Raw genomic sequence first — 25,498 nt, 5'->3', positions numbered from 1 at the left:
ATAGTGAAATTTCTACACTCCTCCACAGAGTCAGCTTTCCAAGATGATTCAACAAACTTCAGTAGTCACTTCTAGTCTAGCAGCAACATCCCAACAACAACTTAGAAATTTTGGCCCCAACTTCACTAACAGCTTCAAAATTTCAGCATCTCCAACAACTGTAGAACTTCAACCCCCCCAACAACTGTAAATTTCGGCCTCCCCACGGATTTCAATGCAGATGCCCACTGATCTGGAAAAACTCTGACAAGCGTTGGAAACAAAAGTCAAATTTTCCGACTCGCAAATCGAGACACGGAAAATGATGCACCCAGAAAATTCTGACGGCGACCTAGTTGAGATATCACAAAAACCACATCAAATTTGTAATCGGATTTTTTTTTCGACAAATGAAACAGGTAAAATACCTTGGTCGAAAAAAAACGAGCCACGAGAAAATTGCTGCAGATCGAAACCTGTTCAATAAACCCTGGAAAACGTGAAAGCTCAACCGAATATGAAATGAGTCCTGGACATTGCTGTAGCCGGATCTTTACAAAGGACAACACAAATTCTATGCTTTGACCTCTAATTGAATCTTCAAAACACAATTTCACATCCTCCGTTGATCTTTTCTGTAGGCTGCAAGCTTCATCCTGAAGCAACAATGGAAGCCTCACCACAAAAAAGCCAAATATCAGTGGTTTTGTATACAAAAGATAATAGCGAATGGATTTGAAATGTGTGCAGAACATTCCATGGAGGCAAGAATACAAGTTTGGAGGTCAAATAAGCCCCCGGGAAATACACTTCAGAGTTAATATGTGTTTATGCAAAACAAGCAAGGAAATGTTTAGAAAAATATCCTCGGTAAGATTCAAGCCTCCGTCGATTTGTTGCGAATGATTTAACGCTCTCCACAGTCCATGAATAAAGATGGAAACCAAAAGACTTCGAAGGTCCCCGCGGACCAGAGGAATATCGCCGTATTAGATGTCACACAACCTGACTCTGGAATGCTACAGCCCCAGAACCAAAGTCTCGCCTCACAACACCACTGCCACCTGTCACTTTACGATTTCTGCATAATCAACTAAATCCGCCCACAAATAATGGCTGCAGGTGGAGAACGAGATGGGTGGGGAAAGGAGAAGTGTCTAGAAGCGATATCAGTTTATTCCCTCGCCCGCGTCAACCCCGCTTATCGCAGAGGAGATAGAACGACGGCATGGAAGTCTACGACAGAGCAGAGGACGTTCGGAACCACAAAAATGCGTATCAGTGGCTGAGAAAAGATTAGGGATAGGATGAAATTGAAATTTTTCAGACAATGAAAAATTTCGAAAAAAATAACTTAGCTCCGATGCCATAAAATAGTACGAAAACACGCATATGGATTTCAATGAATGAATTGATTTACATGAGCAAATGAAGCTCAATAAGAATAAAAAGATATTTACGGAAATAGAAACATCAAGTTTCTATTAGGAAATAGAAACAACCAGTTTCTTCTAAGAAACTGCTAAAAAAATAAAAATAGAAACAACTAATAAGAATGAGCATTAAACACTAAATAGCATTATTCTAATACTGTCATGAATCCGCCCATGCATTGGTCTTCCATTGACTTTATAGAGACCTTCAAATCTCGATCTTAGAGTGAAGGCATCTCTCATGCTAGATCTCATTGGCCAAGTGGAAAATTTTCCATTTATGAAAGCAACTTTCATTCCTTTATCTTTTAAAGCAGATACAGATACAAGATTCTTTTTCAAACAAGGTAGATACAAAACTTCTTGAAGAGATATAGTTTTATCTTCATCTAGATGAAAAGAAACAAAACCATATCCCTTTATAGGATATGTAGACTCTAGAGTTATCTCCAAGTATGATTTTCAAATCCGTCTCCCTCTTAACCAGATTTGAGGGAACTGTTTTATAACCAGTAAAGTGCCTTGAAGCACCGCTATCAACCAACCAACTATCACAAGAATTTGCAGGAGAGGAACTAGAAAGAGCAGAAACAAGAAAATACTTTGATTGTGTCTCAACTGCATTATTATCATACCTTGGGTTCCTTGAAGTTTTGGAAGAATGGTAGCTTTCTTTACGAACAACAAAAACTTCTCTTCTTCTATAATTAGATTTTAAGTTGTTGCTACGATTGTTGAAGTTGGATCCTGGTGCTCTTCTGTTTTCAGGACAGTTACGAGCATAATGGCCATGCTTATGGCAGTTGTAGCATTGAAGTTTTGATAAGTGCCTATTCCATTTATAAGAACCGTTGGATCTCGGAGTAGAATTTCTTGAAAAATGATGACCTTTTCTTCCTTTTTGCTTATTGCCTTGGACAACAAAGGCAGTAGGTTCATCGTCTTCATGCTCTAGAATTATTCCTCTAGAAATCATTCTGGCCTTTTCTTGATTGCACTTTCCTAGGAGCTCATCAAGTGTGGAAAACTTATGATTGTTGCTAATGGTAGTAATAAAAGTCTCCCAAGTAGGAGAAAGACCTCCAAGCATAATCAACACCAATTTTTTATCAGATACAATTGCACCAGTGGTTGACAACCTAAGTCACCTGACACGGGGATTCGAGATTTGTAGGATACAGGGATTCGAGAGTTGGATTCAGACACGTTGACCCCCCGGAATAGGACACATAGGATTCGTTATATATACATATATATATATATATATATATATATATACATATATATATATATATATATATATATATATATATATTAAAAATTAGATATTATCATATTTCTTACACAAATTCTCATTAATGATACAAATTCATTGATTTCAAACATAGATCTTCATCTAGATGCTAGTCTTACTGTTTACAAAGTAAGTTAGTAACATTATAGCATGCATAGTACATACAAAATTCAAATACATGTCACATAAATCATGATTCATAAATGAAAGACAACTTACAAGATAGTAAGATAAAGACACTGAGAACTGTAGTTTTCTCATTAAGTCATCAAATCAAAATGTGTTACATAGGTAGTGCAATGCCAATGGCAAATAGAAATAGAAAATATAAAACAACTACAAGTATACAAGCCTCAAGGCAATAGGTAGCCCATGACTCATGAGTCAACAATCCTCATAGTCATCATCAGAATCAGCATCAATGTCCTCATCATCATGGTCACCAGACTCACCACTGCTCTCCTCTACATCCTCCTCCTTCCCTATATCCATAGTCACCTCTGCATCTGCTGGTGTGGAGGATGACCCCTCTAAAATATCACCGTTATCAAATCTAATAGGCTCTAGCACTGGATAATTGAGATCCATGTTGGCCAATGCCAACTCAACATTGCTGTCCATACCCATATCATCAGGAAAGACATCCCACATCTTTTTGTCTTTCCCCTCAACCACTCTTCCCTTTGCTTGTAAATAAGATGAAGGTTGGTGTGCACATACACCATTGTCTCTTCCCTGGATTGCTCAAGCCTGCTCTTCCTCACACTATACAAATTCCCATATGTGCTCCAATTCTTCTCGCAACAAGAGGATGAAGTCACCTGAGAGAGGAGCCTTATGGCTAACTATTGAAGAGGAGGACTTGTTGCCCCATGATTTGCCCACCAAGAATAGGGCTTCTTAGCCCCCTGTCTCTAATCACATCATATCCAGCAAATCGACCAGTGCCAGTGGAAAACTCCGCAAAGGCATCCTCCACCTCATCAAGCGATGCTCTATTTTGAAAAACTCGCCTGAATGCATCTTTCCTTCCCTGTGAGATTTCACCATCCATGTGAGGAGGGAATTTGCGGGAAGGTCCACCATTCAGCCACTCATGGCTGTAGTATTTTGGGTTCAATGAGTGAGCCAAACAATGTAAAGGTGTGCAATTCTTGTCCGATCTGCTGACAAGAATATCCTATATAGTACCACAGAAGGCCTCTGGTTATGTCTCATACTCGGGGCACTCACTCTGTAGAATAATGCTCCTCACAGACTCAATTATGGAATCCCATCCCTCATAAACCTCTCCTAGGATGGGTTTGTCTGTATTTGCAAATCGAAGCCAAGAAATTATAGGGTCCATGATCTGAATAATTAGATCTACTGTCTCCCACCAAGCATCATCTAACACTGTGTCCTTCACTCTTTTAGAGGCAACTTGATCTGTCTTTCTCCAAAAAGACCAAAACTCAGAAATAATCATGGCCCCAAGAGCGGTCTTGACCTCCCTCAACCTCTTCAACATCATGAATGAAGAGGCAAACCGTGTATCAGCAATCTTCAACAATGGTAGATTGTTGTACTCCTTGTAGATAGTGAGGGCCTTTGTATGATTTTGCACAAAGTTACAGATATTTCGTGCATCCTCAATAATGTTACCAATCCAAAGCATATCAGAAGCAACGGATTTCAGTGCTAAGTTCAATGAATGGACAATGCAAGGTGTCCAAAACACTTGGGGATATTTAGCTTCCACAATCATGTTAGCAACCTTGCAAACATGTGCATTATATGAAATGATTTGCACTCAAGAATCAACACCTACATCTTGAATAACTTTAATAAATAACTCACCCATAAATTGTGCATCCTTGTATTCTCCAAGTGTATCCACTGATTTCAAGAAAACTAGACCATTCAAGGAAGACACCATGAAGTTGATGATTGGGTGTCATGTTGGATCTGTCCATCCATCAGAAACAATGCTAACCCCAGATGTTGGCCATGATGCTTTAATAGGCTCAAGCATTTTTTGCACCTCTTTTTTTGCCTTCGTCAACAATGTGGTTCTAAGATTCTCTAAACCAGGAGGCACATACCATGATGGAGACCCGTGAGTTAGAGCTCAACACATCTCAATAAATAGAGGTGAGCATGAAACATTAAATGATATAAAGTTTTGATAGAAAAAGAAGGCGATCGTGAGATCAAGTTCTTCCTGTTTCTCTTTTTGAAAAATCTTGTCCATTGGACCAAGTGAAATTACTCTTGTTTTTGCTGCTTGTCCCCCAATAGAACTCTCAAATGGAAATTTGGTGGTGCCTTTCCTAAAAAATGGAAGGGGGTCTTTATTCTTGGTTTTTCTTGATTTTGTAGCCACATTTGCCATACCAACAGTGAACTCCTTTTCCATTTCGTTCCTCTTTTGTAAAGGAACAACTTTACAAGCTCCAATCGCACAACCTGGTAAAGCCAACAAATGGCCTTTCACACGGTAATATGTGCTTTTGAAAGAAATGTGGCAAAAGTTGCATCTCCATTGCACATTGTCTCTTCCCTTCCCCTTGGTGCTTGTCCCATCCTCTCTTGTGACATATTTCCACAAGGGATACTTCTCAATGCTGTCTTTAGGTCCTCATCTTCCCTCAACATTACTTGCAACAGACTCTGATGATATTGGGGGAGGAGGGGCATCTCCAATGGAGACATTCTTCCCCTTCCTTTCCCCCTAACTACCGCCCTTGATTGAGCCATGAATACTGTAAAAAAAATAAACAAAACATGCACAAATTTGTAAAAAAAATTCATATACAAACTACTGTAATAGAAATGCAAAAAAATAGAGATGAAATGCACTTACCTGGTTCTTGAATCTCCTTGCCGAACGCTCCACACCCTTAGCTCCTTGCTCCAAACCCTTAGCTCCTTGTCCACAGCTCAATGTATGCAAAACTGAAAGAGAGAAATGGTAAATGACTGATAGAACAACACGATTTTATGCCTGTGGGTTTCCCTTTTTTGGGATTCGAATCCCAAAATCGTGACACGTTGTGTCCTAACGTGACATGTGCGAGATTCGATCGTGTCATGTTAGGACACGATGTGTCACGTTCTAGGATTCAAATCACCATTGAATCGTGTCCGATTCGTGGGATTCGGACACGCAGGCCATTTCCAGCGAATCCGGTTTCATAGTTGACAACTGATCCTTAATTTTTGATATCCTCATGAAGTAGCTTGAATGGTCTCTCCTCTGTTCATCTTAATAAGCTTGAATTGATTCTTTAAAGCAAGGATTTGACTCAAGTTGTTTACTTGATACATTCCAATCAACTTATCATACATTTCCTTAGATTTATTCAAGTTGGAGATATAGGTGATGAGATGGTCTCCAAGATAATCAAGGATAATCTTTTTAGCCTTGACTTCTCCTTTTTTATATCTAAAAATGTATGCATCGCTCAAACAAATTCTTGACTTGACATGCTATGCTTTTTTTATCTTATGTTAATGCTTAGAGGGTGATATTAATGACAAAGATCCCTATACAGATACAAAGGTAATGACACAGATACCTTTGGATATTAATGCTTAAAGGGTGATATTAATGACAAAGATCCTGATTTTCCAACAAGACTAAAAAATTAGACATTTCTCGTTGTGGCAAGAGGCCCAAGCATAAGCAATAGATAAGAGATTTACTTATCTTTTCTAGTTTCTAGTAGTTTTTTTAACTATTGACTCTTTCATATTTATTATGATATTTTTTTAAAACAATGTATGACAAGTTAAGTTTGAAGTTGGCAATTATAACTCATTAGTAATGAATTATGAATATGATGCTTCATGAAAGTTGAAAGTTGTTTCATTTCATTTTATAACATTTCATTTCATGTTAGATATTATTTGTTGTAATGGTTACACTTAGCTTACAAGTACAACTTTGGTGATCAATGCTGATAAATGTTATATATTGAATTTTGAAAGCTTGAAACTTTAAGATTGATGAATCACGAGACTCAATATGTTGTATGTTACTATGTTACTAACTTGTGGACGTGGTTGATGAAGATTATAACTTCTAGATGATTGTTGCTATATAGTTCAATATATGGTTTTTTTTTAATGTTTTTTATATCTAATTCGTAATTCTACATGTTTTTGTTGACATATATTTATCAAAATATAAAAATATAAAAGATATATATATTATATAAAAAACGCTCTGGGATTTGCTCCCAAACCGGGAGCTTTTGAAAATGTAGCTCCCGCACCTATTTTCGCTCCCACTCCCTGCTCCCAAGTAACACTGGTCATGCCTGTCCAAAATTTGTTGCAAGTTTATCAATCCTTTTGGGTCTTATTGGTCTTTGATTGTTTATCTTTATTTGCTTCAGTTGTATCTGGACTGGTGCCTGATGCTGGAAATTTGAATATCAATGGTCGGTATTTTTCATTGGAAACCATGAAGAAAAATCATATTCGCCAATTGTGCAAGTCAGCCTCACAAAGACAATGCACAAATCCAAGATGTTCACTAATGGTCTCCTCCTCCTCTTTTTATAGATCGTAATGGACCCCTTTAGAAGCTCCAATTTTATTATTATTTTAATCATTAAGCACATTTCCCTTAATTAAAATATTCTTTTTAATGTAGGAAAATGGTAAATTGGCCACCATGCCTCTGTAGGCTACTAAAAATCACTTCTAACTATCCCATCCTGTAGATCTTCTCGTTCCGGTTCCAACGAGCTATTACACTAAGGTGTTCTGCCAAGTATTCCTCCCGAAATGCCACCTTAGGCGTAACTAATTGAGTCAGGCCCATTAATAACTTTGTTTTTTGAAAGCTGTCAGAATGCAATGGAAAGAAAGACAAACTGTGCGGATGATGGAATATATCAAACGAATGCCATCGGACCCCTTAAAAACTCCTCAAAACCCTTCCAAAAGCCCCGCGGGCCCGCCTATGACGCCAACTTGCACCTGTGACCTGTCTGCCCCCAACTCTAAATGTCCATCCTAACCATGCCATAAGGAACACCTGCAAAAGGAACATCACATTTTCTTCAGTGAAAGAGTTGATTTTGTACTTCATTGAATCAACACTAAAACAAGTTCGGTCACGCTCTTGGTTATTTCAGCACTAAAATAAGGCTGTTTCAAGAATTATGGGGCCTGACAGTTTTCAGGAATGCCCAGAAGTTCCTGAACTGCTTCCTTTCGAGGAGATCAATTAGGCATATTGGGAGTGTTCTGAAAGATATCGTTCCCTGTCAAATGAGAATGCTTTCTACTAGTTCCAAAGTTCTCTTGGATGTGGGAACTAGAGGAAAGGGTTCCGTTACAACGAGAAGCAGTTCCTATGCAGCTATGGTTTTTAGTATTTATTTAGGCACATCTTAGCAAGTGGGCTGGAACTTGTAATTACTTCAACAACTTCTTACTATGTACCAGATTTTAAGAATTATTAGTTACATGTGCAGAATTTACCTAGACTCTCCATTTAACAACCTTGCCATCATGATTGCAACTCATGCTAAAATACTATTGGCTTCAGTGTCAGTGGAAACCTGATAGTTGACTAGCAGAAATCTGAATTTTTTTGTGCATGTTCACATGGAAAATAAAGAGTCTGGAGAGATAATGCCGTTGGTTTTTAGCTTCACTTTAATATTTCAATTATATGAAATATATGGAAAGCAACATATAAATGTATATACTTGCAAATTTTCACGATATTGGGTTACTTTATGCTAAACACTTAGATTCCACATGGATTATATGATTTTTAAGGTTGCCATTTGCACTTCTTGCTTTTCTGATTTGTTCAATTGGTGTTGGTTTTAGAATATATATATAAAATATATATTTCTAGCAACTGCATAGGTCCAGGACTATTCCATATTGTGTGATGCAACTTTGCTTTTTGTTATTAAATATGATTTGATTCTATGTTGTGTTTATTTTGATAATTGCAGGTCACGTTTGTGCCAGAAAAAATACCACCACCTGAATTTTTACAAACAGTAGAATTGGGGGGAGTTACCTATAAACTGTATAGTCATAGCTTGCTTCATTTTGGTCAGGTGAGTTGCTTCCTTGCTTGTATGGCTTCAACATCCTTACGTTTTGTTAATAGTGAAATATTTTAATGCATGAAAGGATTTTATATTTCATTTATTTAAAGGAAGATGGGCTCAACAAATAGCAAGGGATATAATAAAATTAAATGCATCTGTTAGGAATAATCTATATAAAATTTAATTACTACGAGGACATGATTTGAATATACCTTAATTAACTAATTAATGCATAGGATGCTATGCATTTAGTTGCCTATCTAACTTCTAACATCATGGTTTGAGTAGAAAGATACATGGAAGCTGTGATAGATGGTCATGCTTTATGAGTTTGACCACGGGTATTGATATCATCATCCTATATATTTTCCATTTTATAATAATAAAGGCGCACCTTATTGTTTTGCTTTTTATGATTGTTATGGCCACGGGTATTGATATCAGCATCCTCTATATTTTCTATTTTATAATATTATACACACACCTTATTGTTTTTCTTTTTATGATTGTGTCCATATCTCTGTGCAAATTGAGAAGCGTAGGCTTTTCTTCTTAGTTCTGAGTTCTCTGTGGTTTGCCCAACATGGTACCTCAGCAAAAAACGTTGTTTAGAAATGAGCTTAAATAGTGCAGTTTTGTGCCTTCACTGACTTAGAGTTCATGTGGAAATTGCAATCACAAGCAGTGATAATAATCATGGTTCAGAGTTTAGAAGATGGAAACGGGGTTCTAACAATTAATTTAAATTAAGGTGTTCACGATAATTCTATTTTTTTACTGTAGCTGGTGTTTCAGGGAATATACCTGCTGTGAATCTGATTGAAGGAAAAGGTTGTAGCAAAGTGTATGTCTTACGCCAATGGCAAGAAGGCATATAGATGGGGTTCCGAGTGCTGTCTTATGCTGGTTATAAACTCTTCCTGCTGTTGGATCCATCATTTGTGAAGCTCCTGTATTTAGCATGGTCGTTATGTGGTATTTCTAGAGCCCCTTTTCTCACTTTTTCCAGTCCTATCTACAGCATAGCACTGACAACATTTGATGCATTGATCGAAGAGTTTGTTGGTTTTTGTAGCATCGGACAGGTGTTAGAGTCTTGATTTGTGTCTAAGAGACTAAGGAACATGAAATCTCCAAAACCCAAAAAACATTATGATAAGCTTGTGAAACCGCTCAATTAAATTAATTGATCAATAATTAAAAATTGCCCAAGTCTAAATTAGGAAAATTGATTAGTTAATGAGAATTATTTGAGAATGATTGAGAATGCTCTAGAGACTCACATGGATCGAGTCTAAGATGATCTTAGCCGTTGATAAGGATTTAATCATGGCTATTGAAGATCCAATGAGAGATTATAAGAACAGATTGATCGGATGAGGAAAATATACAAGAGAGGGAGCAAGCATCCAAATAGTGCGAATTTCCTAGAACACAATGATTCAATGAGGGAAGAATTCAAGCTTGTGGTTGAGCATCAGTGATTGAGGGAGCAACATCAAAGTGATCTGGAGAGTTTTCTAGTGTCCCTTTAGTGCCAATTTGGCAGGAGAGAGGACGCTGAACATTTTTGCATCGAGGGTTCCATAGCCAGTGCGAGTAACCAAAAAAGCTAGTGCGAGTTGCCAGAAGAGGTTTTGCAGACTTGTTAGAGGTCAGCTCGAGTTCCAGGAGGCAAAGCAAATTTCTCCCAGTGGCAGAGGGAGGCAAGACGACTCATCTAGAGCCAGTTTGTAGGCAATGCGTGTGATTCCAGGCCAACAGTGCACATTTCTGGCAGAGGCTGAGTTGGCAGTGAGAAGTGCAAATCAGGCTAGTGGAGGCTGAGTTGGTTTGTAGAAGGGAGAAAATTTCTCCAAATTATTTTGCCAGTATATTTTCCAGAGGATTTCCGGTGACGCATCCAAATTATTGTACTCAAATTTTTATAGTTGCATAATAATAATATAAACCCTCATATGCTGCATCGGTTTTCCTTTTGGGGATTTTTCGGGGACATTAGTCCAAAATAACTGTGTTAATTGTGTGCATGAATTTCCTAGTTTCAATTTAATTTTTCCGCAACGTATTTATTTTATTGTGAAGATTGCAGTAGTGAGCTATTTGTTTTTTACCATTAAATTAATTAGATGAAGACAAGTAAACTGCATTAGTTAGAAGAATAGTTTGTAGTTATTGCAATCAAGGGTTTTTCACAAAGTTTCTTGCTATGATTAAAGGATAGAAGCAAAAATGAAGAGTGCTTAGTATATCAGGACGTTGGGGCAGATTTAAAGATAAAAGAATAGTAGTCTCCTGTTAATTTTTGGTATGTTCTATGCTAGAGCAATTTATTTAAAATCTCACAGTTAGCAATCACATCAGCATTACGATAAACTACAGATAGAACATAAATATAATATGCAGAAGACAAGCCATGACAAGAGGACACAAGATATGGCGCAAGCCAGGGACAAACCCCACAATGTGTGGGGAAACCCTTTGATCAAATCTTCTTTTATCTTCAAAGTTCAGCAGAGAAAGAGAGAGAGAGAGTACATTTACAACAGAAGTCAACACTTTGACTTGTCTAGATCTGAGCATAGATCATCTTCTATAACGATGAGATCAGTTGAAGACATTCTGCTTCAACTGATCCTCCAAGGTGACTCCTTCACCTATCATCGTGCTGCATCTCGTCCATTTGCTGCACCTTACTGTGTAGCACCATCATGATGCTCATGATCTCATACATCACGCTGCTCATACATCATGCTGTCCATGATCTACATCATGTTGCCCATGTCCATGATCTTATCCATCATCATGCTGCCCTTCATATCCATGATCATCTTTCAACTTCATGCTGCCCATACTAATGTGCATCATCATCATGTTGCTGCCTTAACAGATGACATTCTATCACTGCTATTCATTGTCATATGGCTGCTACAGGTATGCCATTCTATCACTGTAGATTATGCTTAGAGTGTAGTGGACACAGTCATCACTTAAATACTCTCCAACATGATCACATCAACGCTGAGACTGATCAGCATTACTATGATCTCCATTAGACCCAGACAGTGAGGATAGCAAGGGCACAAAAATACTTCTGTATATGCGGAGAATATAACTATCATTGTCATTACTACAACAGCATTTAACAAGATCTTACTTGATACTGAAACCATCGCCGTTACAACTTCGCAGCTGTATCACCAAGATCATTCACTGCTGTATCTTTCCACGAAGGTATCCGGACTGAGACAGCGATCACAAATATGTGTGGTTGAAGCAAGAATGAAGGACGCTGAGGTATACTGTTATGAGATCATCAAGTTACAAGTATGCTGAGAATAATAGATTTGGTCTTCTCATTGTAATATATTCCTATGCCAAGTTATACTGCTGTCTGCTACATGGATACTGTACCTTAGACCCTCCCGAGGATACTTCTAATCCATTTGACTGCATATAACAAGTGTACAGGACTGCATGTATCCTTTGCGTGAACAGAATTGCATTTATCCTTAGCGTGAATCAGGATTGTGTATATCCTTTGTGTGAACAGGAGTGCGTATAAGATTTGCGTTTTATCCATTGCGTGAATCCTTTGTGTGAACAGGACTGCATGTATCCTTTGCGTGAACAGAATTGCATTTGTCCTTTGCGTGAATCAGGATTGCGTATATCATTCTTCATAAGCCTGCGGCTAGGGCACATTATGACTACGGATTGGGCACCCACTGAACTGTGCCTAGGGCATCTTCTTACCTGCGTTAAAGGGTCTCCTAGGACTGTGTCTATAGGGACAACGAAGTCCCTCTTCTTGCTGCATATAGAACAACGTATAAGAATCTAATTACTGTGCCTTCATGGACTGCATATTGAGCCTCCCTTTGCTGTGACTTAGGGCATCTTATGGTTGCGTTTAGGACCTCCTTTCTTAGTGGAATTAAGTCTCTTCTAGACTGCGTATAAGTGCCTCCCTTTGCTGCATTAGATTATCATTTATTGCTGTCAAGAGTACCCTCAAATGCTATGGCTAGGGCACCCTTAAATGCCGCTGATAGATTTACTGTGGCTAGGGCATGTACATTTTCATGGTGTCTCTCTCTTGCTCCAAAAACCCAAGACGTGGAGAGGAAGAGATCACCACAATAATGTATGTCTCAAATGACATCAAATCCTCTTTTATTTATACTAACTTGTAGGGGTTGAATAGACACGTCGGTTGGGCTTCTAGAGCCTACATAAGTGCTGGTCGGCTTGATAATAATTACATAAACAAAATAAATTCATATCTCCATAAATACTTATCGGAATCGGATGATCTTTGGATCAATCCTACACCTCTCGACGAGAGGGATCCAATAAAAATATCAGCTGCCATAAATAAGCTGACCCACATGGAGTTTGGCCCTAGTTGCCAATTTAACACTCCCTCTCAACTAGGGAGAACTCCATCCGCTGATCCATATGTACGACTGTACTATCTCTGCCATTAGTGCCTTGCACTACTCTGCCTAGCTCTGCTGGCTCTACTCAGCTCTGCTCATCTCCGCTGAACTATGAAGAAGAAGAATTGATCGAGAATGAGTCATATCATTCTCCACTGACCTGAAGTCAGTCTCAGAGTGCATACCACTAGTCCCAGACCAGTCTCAACTGACCCGAAGTCAGCTTCAAGGTAAGTACCACTCCTACCACTGGTCCTAGACCAGTATCACAGTCTCAGAGAGTGTACCACTGGTCCCAGACCAGTCTCAACCGACCCGAAGTCAGCGTCATAGTATGTACCACTCTCACTGGTCCCAGACCAGTACTGCACTGACACGAAGTCAGTCTCGGAGTATGTACCACTGGTCCCAGACCAGTCTCAGTCGACCCGAAGTCAGCGTCATAGCATGTACAACTCCTACCACTGGTCCCAGACCAGTATCATTGATCCCAGATCAATGGAGGACATCCTAGCGTAGGGAGTACGGTAGATACAACGATGCGTCCATCGGTACTACTATGGTCCCTAGCTTCATTTCCCTGCTCATTGATCAGATGAGAGGTACTTCCCATGAGTCCCAGGCTGCATGGGTAGGATGCCTCGACAGGAGAACTTAATCAATCCTGTCCTCACAGGAGAACACATCAATCCTGCTACAATTGCCATGGAGAACACATCAATCCAGGCTGCCATGGAGAACACATCAATCCAGGCCTCACAGGAGAACACATCAATCCTGCTACAATCGCCATGGAGAACACATCAATCCAGGCCTCACAGGAGAACACATCAATCCTGCTACAATCGCCATGGAGAACACATCAATCCAGGCCTCACAGGAGAACACATCAATCCTGCTACAATCGCCATGGAGAACACATCAATCCAGGCCTCACAGGAGAACTAATCATCCTGCTACACAAGAGAGCTAATCATCTTGTCCCACAAGAGAGCGAATCATCTTGTTTCAGTGCGCACTAGGGGAGGGTGAGTCACTAGGGGAGGGTGAGTCACCTTGTGGTCGTATGTTGCTCCAATAGAACTGCAAGCCCCCAGAGCTCCCAGAGCTCAATGTATGCAACATGCAGAACCCTTTTACAAAGGTCTCTCGACAACTCCAAGTCGTTCGGGAAAATCACAAATTTGATCTTTCCTCAGGGCTCTATCTTGTACATCATCTCAGTGCGATGGAGCCTCCTTGATCATCGACTTACCATATCCCAGATAAGACAGTAATTGATGTCTATCCGCTGGAGCAATTGTCAAATACGGGATTCCTCAATAATCGAATCCCATGTCTGGTTGTCACAGAGATTCACAGTGGTATTCATCATGTGTACAAACAGCTCACAGAAAGCCATACTATCAGCAATGTATTCTGCCTTGGTGGTGTTCAGAGTCACCGACTTCTGCTTCCTGCTCATCCAGGATATCAAGGCAGATTCCAAACAGCACTGAGAAGTGCTCTAGTGATCCTCCATACTTCCTGCCCACTCATCATTCGAATAATCATGTGGTTTCATATTTCCGGCAGTGTATCTCAATTCATGAGAGATTGTGCCCTGAAGATATCTTAGAAGATTCTTGGCACCAATCTAGTGAGGCTCAACCAAATATGAGCTCACCATGCTAACTGCAACACAGATGTTCGGATGGAGGTTCTCCAAGAACATCAACGCGAATGAGTTTATGAAACTCAGAGGCATTTCCCAAATCTGGTCCGACATGATTACCATATAACTTCTGAAAGTTAAGATCCTCGAGGCAGTCACAAGCTTGCATCTTATCTTCCCACATTCAGAATCCAACTCCCTCTGTCTCCTATAAATGAGAGGGTCTGCACTTGTCAGACATAGGTGCCGGTACGAGAGGTTTATCATCCACAACCTTCGAGTAATGGTTTCACTCCTAGTGAATCTCAGCTGCATTAGACAGCTATCAATCCTCTCATATTATGCCTGAGGTGTTTTTCTTCAAGCCATAGAGGGCTTTCTTCCACCTGTATACATGAGATTCCTTGATCATGATTCTCAAACTCCTCGGGTTGTTCCAAACCTGTGAACCTGCTGCATGAGGGGAATGGTACCCTTATAATATTTTCCTTTGGTACATTTCAGACATGTACTTTCATGCTTCCTTTTGAATTCAGGCATCCTAGTCACCATTTGACTCAGAGACCTCTAGAGCTGAGTCAATGGACATGGTCCCCAATGGACTTCCTGCAACTTGATACAACCCTGAACTCAAAAACATCTTTAAAATATCTATTTTCAAACACGTACCTTTCCTTTGATAAGTGCCACCTTGTAACCTTTAACTTCCATTTCCGAGATGGACATCAGGTTCAATCAGGTACATAAAAGAGATTTTGGGGTTCCTTGCTTTCGTGGAAGAGTCGACCATTGTCTTGGATGACCGGCATCTCTGCTATTCGCATAAGGGCCGAACTCATAACCAAGAAATCTACCTCTCCTTCCACCCTTAGATCCGAACTTCCCATTGAAGTGATCTTTAGGTATGCCATCAGAGGTTCTGCTGTGCCATTCTGATAATATGCTTTGTTTCGACTTCACCCTAAGTGAATTGTGAAGAACCCATTGATCTTTTTGTCTTGTCCCAACTGTCTTTGGTGATTGCTCTTTCACTTTTGCTTGGGCATTGTCTTCACCTCAGCTCTGATTCCATGTTAATTTTTGGTATGTTCTATGCTAGAGCAATTTATTTAAAATCTCACAGTTAGCAATCACATCAGCATTACGATAAACTGCAGATAGAACATAAATATAATATGCAGAAGACAAGCCATGACAAGAGGACACAAGATATGGCGCAAGCCAGGGACAAACCCCACAATGTGTGGGGAAACCCTTTGATCAAACCTTCTTTTATCTTCAATGTTCAGCAGAGAAAGAGAGAGAGAGAGTACATTTACAACAGAAGCCAACACTTTGACTTGTCTAGATCTGAGCATAGATCATCTTCTATAACGATGAGATCAGTTGAAGACATTCTGCTTCAACTGATCCTCCAAGGTGACTCCTTCACCTATCATTGTGCTGCATCTCGTCCATTTGCTGCACCTTACTGTGTAGCACCATCATGATGCTCATGATCTCATACATCACGCTGCTCATACATCATGCTGTCCATGATCTACATCATGTTGCCCATGTCCATGATCTTATCCATCATCATGCTGCCCTTCATATCCATGATCATCTTTCAACTTCATGCTGCCCATACTAATGTGCATCATCATCATGTTGCTGCCTTAACAGATGACATTCTATCACTGCTATTCATTGTCATATGGCTGCTACAGGTATGCCATTCTATCACTGTAGATTATGCTTAGAGTGTAGTGGACACAGTCATCACTTAAATACTCTCCAACATGATCACATCAACGCTGAGACTGATCAGCATTACTATGATCTCCATTAGACCCAGACAGTGAGGATAGCAAGGGCACAAAAATACTTCTGTATATGCGGAGAATATAACTATCATTGTCATTACTACAACAGCCTTTAACAAGATCTTACTTGATACTGAAACCATCGCCGTTACAACTTCACAGCTGTATCACCAAGATCATTTTTCTGTTGTATCTTTCCACGAAGGTATCCGGACTGAGACAGTGATCACAAATATGTGTGGTTGAAGCAAGAATGAAGGACGCTGAGGTATACTGTTATGAGATCATCAAGTTACAAGTATGCTGAGAATAATAGATCTGGTCTTCTCATTGTAATATATTCCTATGCCAAGTTATACTGCTGTCTGCTACAGGGATACTGTACCTTAGACCCTCCCGAGGATACTTCTAATCCATTTGACTGCATATAACAAGTGTACAGGACTGCATGTATCCTTTGCGTGAACAGAATTGCATTTATCCTTAGCGTGAATCAGGATTGCGTATATCCTTTGTGTGAACAGGAGTGCGTATAAGATTTGCGTTTTATCCATTGCGTGAATCCTTTGTGTGAACAGGACTGCATGTATCCTTTGCGTGAACAGAATTGCATTTATCCTTTGCGTGAATCAGGATTGCGTATATCATTCTTCATAAGCCTGCGGCTAGGGCACATTATGACTACGGATTGGGCACCCACTGAACTGTGCCTAGGGCATCTTCTACCTGCGTTAAAGGGTCTCCTAGGACTGTGTCTATAGGGACAGCGAAGTCCCTCTTCTTGCTGCATATAGAACAACGTATAAGAATCTAATTACTGTGCCTTCATGGACTGCATATTGAGCCTCCCTTTGCTGTGACTTAGGGCATCTTATGGTTGCGTTTAGAACCTCCTTTCTTAGTGGAATTAAGTCTCTTCTAGACTGCGTATAAGTGCCTCCCTTTGCTGCATTAGATTATCATTTATTGCTGTCAAGAGTACCCTCAAATGCTATGGCTAGGGCACCCTTAAATGCCGCTGATAGATTTACTGTGGCTAGGGCATGTACATTTTCATGGTGTCTCTCTCCTGCTCCAAAAACCCAAGACGTGGAGAGGAAGAGATCACCACAATAATGTATGTCTCAAATGACATCAAATCCTCTTTTATTTATACTAACTTGTAGGGGTTGAATAGACACGTCGGTTGGACTTCTAGAGCCTACATAAGTGCTGGTCGGCTTGATAATAATTACATAAACAAAATAAATTCATATCTCCATAAATACTTATCGGAATCGGATGATCTTTGGATCAATCCTACACCTCTCGACGAGAGGGATCCAATAAAAATATCAGCTGCCATAAATAAGCTGACCCACATGGAGTTTGGCCCTAGTTGCCAATTTAACATCTCCCAAGGAAAGGGGGAAGCTATCGTCATAATCCTCACTTTTGGTGTGGTCAACCAATATATTTTAAGGCAAGACTTGTAACAACTTTGTGGTTTAACAAAGAAGATATGTTCTAGCCCACATGGATAAGCAACAATAAATGGGGAGTGCTCAAGCTAGGATGAGGAGAAATGGGAGTTGTAAATTATCCTCAACATGAAACAAGGCTTATTAAGAAATCCGTTCGACTGTTTATGAAGTTTTGTTGCTATTTTTGGAAAGGGAGGTGGTTAAGTGGGCCATTCATTGGAGAACAATCAAGCTTTAAGGTGATATGGTCAAAGTTCTCCCTAAGGACCTCCTCCACACACTTTCCAAGAGCATCCCATCTCACAATTGAGGTTGTTGAGGATTTCATGGCTAAAGTTGGCACCTAGTGCTAGAATGGTCCAGTTGAAGGTGTCAAACTAGTTGTTGGGCACATTTATTAAGGAATCACCCAAAATACTCTTGCACATATCTCTAGGACACATTAGCAGTTGGCCACTACAGTTTTATTGATATTTAATTATTGAAGTGGACAAAACGAGTGTCCTAACTGAAAAGGGAGACAAATGGCGTACATGCTCCAAAGTCCTTGTCAAAGGAGCCTATTTCAAGATAGCATATAGCCTAATAGGATGGTAAGTGGTGTGAAGAACTCATTTCAAACCCTCCTATTACATATATTGTCGTTCATGTGGAGTGCCCAGCCTTTAAAGAGACTTCTAAGTGCTGTTTGTATTCCTTATAACATGGATCTAGATGTTCCAACTTTGAAGTATATTTTATCATTATTCCTTGGAGAAAAGCATGGATCTAGAATCATTTAATATTTTATTGCTTTTTCCTGTAGAAACTATTTATTGTAAGAAAGTTGAGCTCATCTCTACATAAAGAGGAGCCTCTCATTTATTTGGCATGGTTGGATTGTTCAAGGAGATCCCGTCCAAATTTCTAGGTTGAATATCAACTGGAAGATGAAGTAAAAGGGCTTGTAGGTGAGGTTCATCATCTTCTTTTGTACTTTACATTATTTTATTTGAGTGTAGAAATTGCTCTTCCAAATCTGCGATAATAGACAAATTTTTCATTGAAGAAGGAATAGGGTGTGGTGAAACCCTCCTTATAACTTATTGGTCATCATTGTCAAGATTGGGCTTGTTATAAGTTGTTTGAATTAAAGGCTATCACTATCTTATGTTGTTCAATGGTTGCACATCATTGTTGCTAATTTTTAATAGATGAAGTGGCACACCTTTGGAAGGCCCCCTTCTTTAAATTTTTGCATTTTGAAGAGTTCAAACTTCATGTAGTTGGTTAAATATATGTTTCTAACACCCTAACCATGTCTGTCTCCGTAGTTATCAAACCCTCTTATTGGTTAACTTTGACTCCATTCATCCTTTGGATTAGCATTGGTTTTGGCAAACTACTTCCTCTTAATTCTAAATATTCAATATATACTTTGCTTAGGGATTTCCTTATGTGTTGTAACAGAGCTGCCCTAAAGTGACTAAGGGCATCATTGTGGTGACAATGGACGACCCCTCTTAGCTCGCTTAAGATTGCACTTGTGTTTTAGGGTTTGTTAACATAGAAATCCACCCACTAGAAAAGTGAGTAACTTGATGAACCTGTGGTGGAAATTTCAGTGTCAACATTTAGAAGAATCCACCCAAGAGTGTCGCATGCAAATTCCTCTCTCTGTTTAGGTTAGTGCTTTCCAAACTTAGAGGGCTTTTCCAACTTCCTCGGCTTGCATCCATTGCTTTCCCTTTAGATTTGCAAAATAGACACAGGAAACAACACAAAAAAAATGTTTGGTATGCGACCAAACTGTCAATTGGGTTATGAATTGTATTGTAAATAGTGGTGGAATTTACATCAACATGAGCTTCAAATAATGAAAGTAAATTAGGAAAAATGCTCTTTAGGTGGCATATGTTTTACGAAAATAAAGGTTCAAGAACTTCTAAAAATTGCATGAGAAACCATAAAACACCAACAATCTCTTAAAGCTAGATAAAAGCGATATTTAACATATATCAAAAAGTTGATTGTGCCAAAGAGACAGATACAAAAATAGTACAATATTGTTATCTTGCACAAGAAAGTAGAAGCTAGAAGAAAGATAGATAATGCGAGAGCACTCTACTGTTGTTGAAGAAGAAAATCTCCACCTAAACAAGAGTTACCTCCTCATTGCAATTACTCTTTTCTTTTATGCTCATTAGTTAGTTTAGTTGAGTAAACTTGCATCCAACTCTCATCAAGTGAAGTTATGAATTAGTCCAAGTGAATGTGAACTCTCTTAAACCGGTGAAAGAGTAGAGTGAAGTAGCTAAGCATTCAAGTTTCACTGGAAAAGCTCTCAATTGTCATGAGATAAAGTATCCTTGAGTGTAGTTTGAACATAGTCAAATTGGAGGAGAATTATTAATGTGCACTAGTCAATTAGGAGTATCTCTTGGTTAAATGGCAATGAACTAGAGAAGAAGCCATGCGCTTGGGTGATGTGGAGGTTTTCTTGAGTGCGACTAGGAATGCAAGTGAAGAAAACTTAATTAGCTAGAGATAAAAGTGGGGTGGATAATCCATGCGCCTTGTTTATTATAGGAAAGATGGAGTGAAGTGAGGATAGAGTGGAGACTTTAAAGAGAGAGAGTGCATGCACATTGTTAACTCAAAGGGATTGCTTTGTTAACTTCTCCATGCATACATATGACTCGACGAATTCCTAGAGGGTGTTGACTCTCTTCTACATCCATGCAAGTGTCCCTAGTGGACTCTAGTTGATTCATGCATGCGCCCTGTGTTGAGAAATCTAAAGGGGCGCATCTAGGATGATTTCTCTTCAACTTGGTAACTACTTGTGATGTATTTTAATTTTCGAGATTATTAGCTTCTTCTCTTATTATTATGTTGTTCTTATCATCAAACAACTGCCAAAACAAGAAGATCAACAATACACAAGAACACTGGATATAGGGTGCAAGCCACAGCCAAAACATCTCCACTTTAGAGGAAAACCCACAAATCTCTCCCCTTCTCATAGATTCTTCAAATGACGAATTGCAAGATCTCTAGACCAAGACCAATATCCTTCCAAGACCAAGTCTGACCTCCTTGATGATGTGCTTCCTCTGTCCGAGTCAAGCCCAGTCAAATCTCTTTCAGTTGCACAACTTCGACCCTTAGCTACAGAATTTCAGCCTACACTACAGGTCTGAAATTTTCGACCCCTAGCAATAGTTGCTGCTTCCACACATGTGAGTAGTTTCAAGGCTTTCAAGGCTTCCCTTGATCTTCGCTTGTGTTTGTCCTTCTTCTAGGGTTTGTGAGTGATCTAATAAACTGTCCTTCGACCTTCTTTTTGCAATTTCCTCAACTTTGATCTTGTAGTAGTGAAACCCTAGCCTTCTTTCTTCGCACATGTGAGAAAGAGAGAGAGAAACAACCCAAAATTTTGTCCTTCGTCCTTGTTCCTTCTTTGTTAGCCGTTTTCCACTTCTCCTTTGCTTAGACGATGAGAAGATGGGTGTGTGTCCATAGGAGATTGAGTTCCCTCCTATATATAGGCTTCCAAGGAGGATTGCATGCCCTAATGAGGCCAACTTGGCATTGGAGGGTATTTTGATACGTTTAAATACAAAAATATTTCTTTTTACAAGTTACAATGTGCTCAATGGGGTCTTCTTCATATGATAATGACTCATTTGACTTCCTGACCCTAGAAAATACCCTAGAAGCCCTCAATGCGTGCTTGACCTCTAAATAAAAGACCTTGAGCATGAAACGCATGCTACAAAAATAACAATAATAAATTTTCTTTCTTTTTACAATATACAAGAATCAAAATTACATTTCATATTTATGAAGACTAAACCTATTTACACATTTCAACACTCCCTCTTAACTAGGGATGTATTCATAATGGTACATGGACATTCTCAAAATGAAGAGATCTCGTAAGAAGAGTCAAATTTGTAAACCATTTCATAAGCTATCATTCCCTTTGCATCATACCAACCAACATTTTCACATAGCAAGGCCTTGACAAACAACTCTATCTCTCCACAAGATCAGAGCACAATGCTGGCGAGACCAATGATTGATAGATATGAGTAACATTGTCTCTCAAGGCACATACCCCACTTGGGTGTTCACAGGGTATGTCCTTTTAGGAGAATTCCTATCTTGAAATAACACATCCTCAAGGAATTTCCTCTTTGACTACTCTTATCTTGGATGCCTTACCTCATCCTCAAAGAGTATCGGAAGCCAAATGCTTACCCAATACTCCATTCTTTTTTCACGAAGTGAAGGCAAGAATGATGTGTCTATTTCTCCCTCTCAACTAGGGAGAATACATCAACCAATCCAAGTTTGTCTCTTAAATACACAAGCTTCTTATTAGGAAGAGATTTTGTCCGGATGTCAACTCCCTGTTCATCAGTGGAGATATACCATAGCTGCAACACTCCATCTTGCACTAGCTTTTTTATGTAGTGATACTTGCTATTTATGTGCTTTGTCTTTCCATGGAACACTGGGTCTTGAAACAACCTTATACAACTGGTGTTGTCACAATGTATCGTTGTAGGGTCCATTGGTCCTTCAAACAGGTTGGACAACAACTTCCTCAACTACAGAACTTCCCTTCTTACTTCACAGGCTGCATTATATTCAACCTCAGCACTACTCAAAGCAACTGGTTCTTCCTTTCTACTCATCTAGGATATCATGGAGGATCCCAAACTAAAACATCCTCCACTAGTGCTTCTCCCATCCATCTCACTGCCTCATCGGTTGGAATTTGTATATCCAATCAAGTGGGCATCATTCCCCTTATCATACTTCAGGCAATAGTGGATTGTTCCTTGTAGAGATCTCAATATATGCTTGGATGCTACCCAATGATCATGCTTGTGCTCTACCTGGAATTGGCTGAGAATATTCGCTGCAAAACAAATCCCTGGTCGAGTATTTACTGAATAAAGTAGTGAGCCAACCAATTGTCTATACCTCGTTTGATCCATAGGGCTTGATTCTAAACTTCTTAGCCTCATCAACTTTGTGACCATAGGGGTTCTCATAGGTTTGCAGTGCAGCATGTCAAACCTTTTCAGCGTCTCGATCACATACTTTCCTTGACCTAGATAAATCTCATCAGGTCCATGCCAAACTTCCAACCTCAAATAATAGTGCATGAGCCCTAGATCCTTTGTATCGAATTCTGTTGCCAGCTATGAAACTGGATTCATTGATTTTTTCCCAAGTGTCCGAATCCTACGGATCGGATTCGATTTGATCTAATTCGAATCCAATTTTCAGGACACGACGTGTCCTAAGGGGACACGATCGAATCCAGATCATGTCCCGAAAACCAAATTCGAATCTGGCGAAAAGGACCCCCGGGCCATTAAAAAGGGCACATTTCCAATTTTCTTTACCATTTTCTCTCATTCCTTTTGTTGCAAATAGTGAGCTGTGGGTTTGCTGTTAAAAGTTTGGAGTAAGGAGCCAAGGGTTTGGAGCGCTTTCAAGGAGATTCTAGCACTAGGTAAGTGCATCTCATCTCTATTTTTTTGCATTTGTATTACAACAGTTTGTATATGCATTTCTTTTACCAATTTGTGCATGTTTTGTTTTGTTTTTCTTTACAGTATTCATGGCTCAATCAAGGGAAGCAGGTAGGGGGCAAAGGAAGGGGAAGAATGTCCCCATTGGAGATGCCCCTACTCCCCCAATATCATCAAAGTCTGCTGCAAGTAATGTTGAGGGAAGGCTTCCTCCTAAAGGTAACATTGACAAATATCCCTTGTGGAAATATGTCACAAGAGAGGATGGGCCGAGTAGCAAGGGGAAGGGAGGATGCAATGTGCGTGGAGATGCAACTTTTGCCACAATACTTTCACAAGCACATATTTTTGTGTGAAAGGCCATTTGTTGGTTTTACCAGGTTTTGGAGTTGGAGCTTGTACACAAGTTCCTTTACAAAAGAGGAAAGAAATGGAAAAAGAGTTCATTGTTGGTATGGCAAATGTGGCTGCAAAATCAAGAAAAACCAAGAATGATGACCCCCTTCCATTTTTGAGGAAAGACACCACCAAATTTCCATTTGAGAGTTCTATTGGGGGACAAGTAGCAAAAAGAAAGGCAATTTCACTTGGTCCAATGGACAAGATTTTTCAAAAAGAGAAACGGGAAGAGCTTGATCTCACCATTGCCTTTTTTTCTATCAAAACTTCATATCCTTCAATGTTGCACGGTTACCTCTAATTATTGAGATGTGCTGAGCTCTAACTCACGTGTCTCCATCATGGTATGTGCCTCCTGGTTTAAAGAAGCTTAGAACCACATTGTTGACGAAGGCAAAAAAAGAGGTGCAAAAAATGCTTGAGCCTATTAAAGCATCATGGCCAACATCTAGGGTTAGCATTGTTTCTGATGGATGGACGGATCCAGCACGACACCCACTGATCAACTTCATCGTGTCTTCCTTGAATGGTCCAGTGTTCTTGAAAGCAGTGGATACACTTGGAGAATATAATGATGCACAATTTATGGGTGAGTTGTTTATTAAAGTTATTGAATATGTAGGTGTTGATTTTTTGTGTGAAAATCATTACAGATAATGCACCTATTTGCAAGGCTGCTAGAATGATTGTGGAAGGTAAATATCCACAAGTGTTTTGGACACCTTGCATTGTCCATTCATTGAACTTAGCACTGAAATCCATTGCTTCTGATGTGCTTTGGATTGGTAACATTATTGAGGATGCACGACATATCCGTAACTTTGTGCAAAATCATACAAATGCCCTCACTATCTACAAGGGGTACAACAATCTATCATTGTTGAAGATTGTTGATACACAGTTTGCGTCTTCATTCATGATGTTGAAGAGGTTGAGGGAGGTCAAGACCGCTCTTGGGGCCATGGTTATTTCTGAGATTTTGTCTTTTTGGAGAAAGACAGATCAAGTAGCCTCTAAAGGAGTGAAGAACACAATGCTAAATGATGCTTGGTGGGAGAGGGTAGATCTAATTATTCAGATCATGGACCCTATCATTTATTTGCTTCGATTTGCAGATACAGACAAACCCATCCTAGGAGAGGTTTATGAGGGATGGGATTCCATGATTGAGTCTGTGAGGAGCATTATTCTACAGAGTGAGTGCCTCGAGTATGAGACATCACCAGAGGCCTTTTGTGGTACTATACAGGATATTCTTGTCAGCGGATGGGACAAGAATTTCACACCTTTACATTGTTTGGCTCACTCATTGAACCCAAAATACTACAACCATGAGTGGCTGAATGGTGGACCTTCCCACAGATTCCCTCCTTACATGGATGGTGAAATCTCACAGGGGGGGGAGATGCATTCAGGTGGGTTTTCAG

General features: G+C 39.6%; 1 protein-coding gene across 1 annotated transcript in view; it reads left to right on the top strand.

Moving 5' to 3' along the window:
* Positions 1-25,498, top strand: part of LOC149165670 (GDA1/CD39 nucleoside phosphatase family protein) — a 237,464-nt gene that overhangs the window by 71,714 nt on the left and 140,252 nt on the right. Inside the window, exon 3 of the mRNA XM_089432351.1 lies at positions 8,673-8,780. Coding sequence (XP_089288477.1) covers positions 8,673-8,780 — 108 coding nt within the window. The remainder of the gene's footprint in view (positions 1-8,672; positions 8,781-25,498) is intronic.

Source organism: Pinus tabuliformis, chromosome 5_1 (assembly GCF_031772625.1).
Source record: "Pinus tabuliformis cultivar Carrire ecotype Pingquan chromosome 5_1, CPIR1, whole genome shotgun sequence".
Taxonomy (NCBI): Eukaryota; Viridiplantae; Streptophyta; class Pinopsida; order Pinales; family Pinaceae; genus Pinus; species Pinus tabuliformis.
The sequence above is the reverse complement of the archived record's forward strand: the minus strand, read 5'-3'. Positions and strand labels throughout refer to the sequence as shown.